Source organism: Mandrillus leucophaeus, unplaced genomic scaffold, assembly GCF_000951045.1.
Source record: "Mandrillus leucophaeus isolate KB7577 unplaced genomic scaffold, Mleu.le_1.0 Scaffold406, whole genome shotgun sequence".
NCBI lineage: Eukaryota > Metazoa > Chordata > Mammalia > Primates > Cercopithecidae > Mandrillus > Mandrillus leucophaeus.
The window spans coordinates 346,260-350,835 of NW_012104321.1; the positions used below are offsets into that span (position 1 = coordinate 346,260).

The 4,576-nt window shown below is 33.6% G+C and overlaps 1 protein-coding gene across 1 annotated transcript in view; it reads right to left on the minus strand.

The window, feature by feature from the left end:
* Positions 1–204: 204 nt before the first annotated feature.
* The window catches only part of CCSER1 (coiled-coil serine-rich protein 1), a 721,948-nt gene continuing 717,576 nt past the window's right edge, over positions 205–4,576 (minus strand). Inside the window, exon 10 of the mRNA XM_011992176.1 lies at positions 205–340. Within this exon, the coding sequence (XP_011847566.1) occupies positions 281–340 (60 nt within the window). The 3' untranslated portion in view covers positions 205–280. The remainder of the gene's footprint in view (positions 341–4,576) is intronic.

Consider the following 4,576-nt stretch of genomic DNA (forward strand, 5'->3'; position numbering starts at 1 on the left):
AGTGGAATATTACATTTTAGAATATTTGCATATAGAAATAATTTTTAAACAAAATCTATTTTTGATTTAAAAATATAATGAGAATAAAGCAGAAATATGTTTAGTTGAATCTTCATCAATATTTTATATGATTTTTGCAAATGCAAAAATTGTGAATTGAACTGAAAATACTTCTATATTACATACTTAAAATATGAAATGATGAAAACATTGTTTTTACTCAATATTTTACATGTCATAGATTAGTGATGCATTTCTTATTGTCAAATAATGGTTTAACCTAAGTTGAAATAAGTACTGGTTTAAATAAACCTTCAGTGCATGTAGGATTCCACAGGGCCTTGAAAAGAAGAAAACAAAAAGAAATGAATGAAATCAATAAAATAAAATGAAATTTTACTTAATATGAATATTTAAAATGTTCACAGACTTTTAGCAAACACAGACCAACATAAAACGGTTTTATTTATGATTTTCTCAATCAAAAATTGCTCTTAACATTTATAACAAATATATTAGTAATGCATATAGGCTCCCAACTTCCAATTAAATATGCTCTATTACCAAACATGAGATTAAAGAGGAAAGATTAATTAGCAAATATTTTCATTTCCTTGGTTTTATAATTAGAGTACAAAAACAAGTTTTAATAAACTGTTTTTCTTTATGTATTCCTCCATCTTAAAGAAAACTGCAAGAATATGAAATAATTAAGCACTATGTAAGTCTCATATGGCTGTCCTGGTATTCTTGTAACCCGTAGTCACCATCCAAAGTACTAAACACAAAGCTTCAACAGAATTTTGTTAATCTGCAACAATTATTATCTTATTATTATATTTTAATCTCTAAACTTTATCGCAATTTTAAGTAATAAGAAATACAAGACATTTCAAAATATTTCACCCTTTTTACAAAAGGAGACTTCATTTTGTGCTGGTACTATATATGAAAAGACGTATAAATTGAAAGAAGCATAGAATGTGATATCTGCCCCCAGGAGTGTAAAAATTTAGTTAGAGTGATATAAATGAATATAGGAAAGGATGAGCCATACTACAGAGATGGTAAGTTATAATAAATACGACATATACATGCTAATATAGGAAACTGGCAACATTATATAGGACTGGTAACTGCAAAATGAAGGTAGGTTAAATAGAACTGATAACTGCTGAAGGAGTTCTACAGAAAGAGAAATCATTCCTTGTTTGCATTATCCAATCAAGGATATGAAATTGGAGGTTGGCTTAAAATAGAGATATATTGTGGGGCAGAGGTATTCCCGATGAAATGGTTAAAAATAAACCAAAAATGAAACAAAATCTAAAAACTTAGAAAATGATTAACGGTTTATAATGAATCAGTGTTGATGGAATAAAAAGTTTTAGTTTGAAAACAGTAGGTGTTCAAACTGCATAAATAGGGAAGGGTACAATTTTAGCAGCCATGGATGCTGGTTTGCGGAGTGTGGATTCTATCCTACATGCCTTATTAAGCCATTCAGAGTGTGTGTGTGTGTGTGTGTGTGTGTGTGTTTCAAATTAGAAATACAACACAACGTAAGCTGTGTGTTTGCATTTATTTTTTATTTTTGGAAAATGTATCTGTGGTGTTACGTAGAGTAGAATGCATAGAGACTAAATGTAACATGACAAGACCAAAAGCAATATGAGGAAATCCTGAAGCACTAAGCAGGATTGAGAGTTGAATGTTTTTGGCAGTATGATTTTCCCTGTCACCATGCTTGTCCTGGTTCTGTGAACAGTGACCCATCACTCGAGTTCCAGCTCAAATGCAACATTGGCAGAACCATCTTCCCTGATGGCTCTTTTCTAGACAGTAGCTCCTTCCCTTCACTTAGTTTCTCTTAATCTCATCTTTCTGTTTATCTCCTTTATGCCCTTAACACAGTGTGAAATTCTCTTGTTTACTTCTTTGGTTTTTAGTTTACTGCCTGTCTTCATTGACTAGAATATGAGGTTTATGAAGACAAAAAACTTGTCTGGTTGTGTCTGCTTGGTGTTCACTGCTACTATCTCAGCGTCTGGAATATCTCTTTCTCTCTTTTGTTCTTTTATGTAACTGTTTGTAAATGATGGGGTAATACAAGGAACATCAGGACTATAAATGTGTGTTACACACAGATGCAAATATGGTATTGCCAGCCATTTTCTTAAAAAAAAGTCCACAAAATCTTTAAGACTAAGGATTAAACATTAAGAAGATGCCTGATATTCAGTATTTATTACACAAATACTAGTTGAGTGAATGTGAAAGACAGAGAGAATATATTTTTATATGTTATTTTATACATTTTAGAAATCTGGAATTCTGTTCCATTTTAATGGAACAGAATTTTAATAAGATTTCCATTTTAGAAATCTAAATTCTGTGTAATGTAAGGCTCCTAACATTCATATACTTAATGAAAATCTAACCCAGATCCACTTTTTAATTTTAAAATAGTAAAATGAAGGGGAAAATACCATAATAGCCTGAATATGTTCAGAGACACACATGTAACGAAAATACATGATACTAACATTTCTCTTTCCACAAAAGTTTTAATACTCTAATATTTGTAATGTGAAGGGGACAAAAAAACCTTTAATATATCTGTGTCATTTTGAGCAAGTAGAACATGAAGACAACTGCAAAGAAATAGTAAAGTTCACCTAATGAGAACAAATGGCTTCCTGTGACTACACTGTAGTGAAAATAATAATTTGAAAGATTCTTTTTTATGATTTACCATCTTGGGGATATTATAAACTGGGAAAATCAGCTACAAAATAGATTAATCTTCTTGGGCTTTAAGGTATAATGCATTCAATATATTGTCAAATTAGAAAGAAAAATTCTGCAATATTTAACATTCATTTTTAATAACTACATTTTAGAAACAAAATTGTCATTAAATTGTTTCCACAAAATTTTCCAAGTTATTTTATTTTGTAAGAAAGTAGGTCTTGAATAGAAAGTAAATACATTGTGCAAATAATTTCATATTCAAGTTTGCAGTGATGAGCTTTCTTTTTTAAATAATGTATTTCTACTTTGAAAGTACATTTTATTATTATAAAAATACATATGTTCATTGCAAAAAGTGACAAAAAGAGATAAACAAAAATAAGGAAATAAAATGGTACATTCCTACAAACCAGAGATCACCACTATACCAAGCTTTCTGGATTCATTTCCACTTATTTTTTGTTTAATTAAAAAGGGAACTGCATAGTACACTCTGTTTTTCATTTTGCTTGTCTTTTTCCCCAGTAGTAACCTCTAACTGTTCATGTAAAGAAGTTTTCATCATATCTAATAGCAATCCTTGTTCAAATTTCTTCAGATGTACCTCAAATACATGTTACTGCTGGACTGCCCATCCCAATTTAGTCCTGGCCATACATTACATCTTACTATAATGCCATTTAAATATTTTTGTGTATTTTTAAGCTGGGAAACTATTCCCTTTATTGAGAAAACTTTTAAGATACAGAAAAACAGACTTGCAATATTCTTTTTTCTGTTTTTTTTAATTATTATACTTGAAGTTCTAGGGTACATGTGCATAACATGCAGGTTTGTTACGTATGTATACTTGTGCCATGTTGCTGTGCTGCACTCATCAACTCGTCAGCATCCATCAACTCGTCATTTACATCAGGTATAACTCCCAATACAATCCCTCCCCCCTCACCCCCTCCCCATAGTAGGCCCCGGTGTGTGATGTTCCCCTTCCTGAGTCCAAGTGATCTCATTGTTCAGTTCCCACCTATGAGTGAGAACATGCTGTGTTTGGTTTTCTATTCTTGCAATAGTTTGCTGAGAATGATGGTTTCCAGCTGCATCCATGTCCCTACAAAGGACACAAACTCATCCTTTTTTATGGCTGCATAGTATTCCATGGTGTATATGTGCCACATTCAGACTTGTACTATTAACACCTGCATAGCCTTCACGTCGTATCTTAGTCCATTTTGCATTGCTCTAACACCTGAGACTGGGTAATTTATTTATTTATTTTTTAAAAAGGTTTATTTGGCTCAGGATTATGCAAGCTGGAAGACTGGGCATCCGGTGAAAGTCTCAGCCTACTTCCACTCGTGGCAGAAATGGAAGGGGAGCTGGTATGTGCAGACATGACACTCGCTACCCGAGAGGAAGCAGGAGAGACAGTGGGGGAGGTGATTGCTCTCTCAGGAACTCACTCACCCCAAGGGTGGGCATTAATCTATTAATCTATTTATCTATTAATGAGAGATCTCTCTCATGACCCAAACATGCCCTATTCTCCCATTAAGCCCCATCTCCAATTGAGAATCAAATTTCAGCATGAGATTTGGAGGAGATGAACATTGAAATCATGGCACCTAGATTCAGTAATTAAGAGTTGCTGGCCGGGCGCAGTGGGTCAAGCCTGTAATCCCAGCACTTTGGGAGGCCGAGACGGGTGGATCACGAGGTCAGGAGGTTGAGACCATCCTGGCTAACACGGGGAAACCCCGTCTCTACTGAAAAATACAAAAAACTAGCCGGACGAGGTGGTGGGCGCCTGTAGTCCCAGCTACTC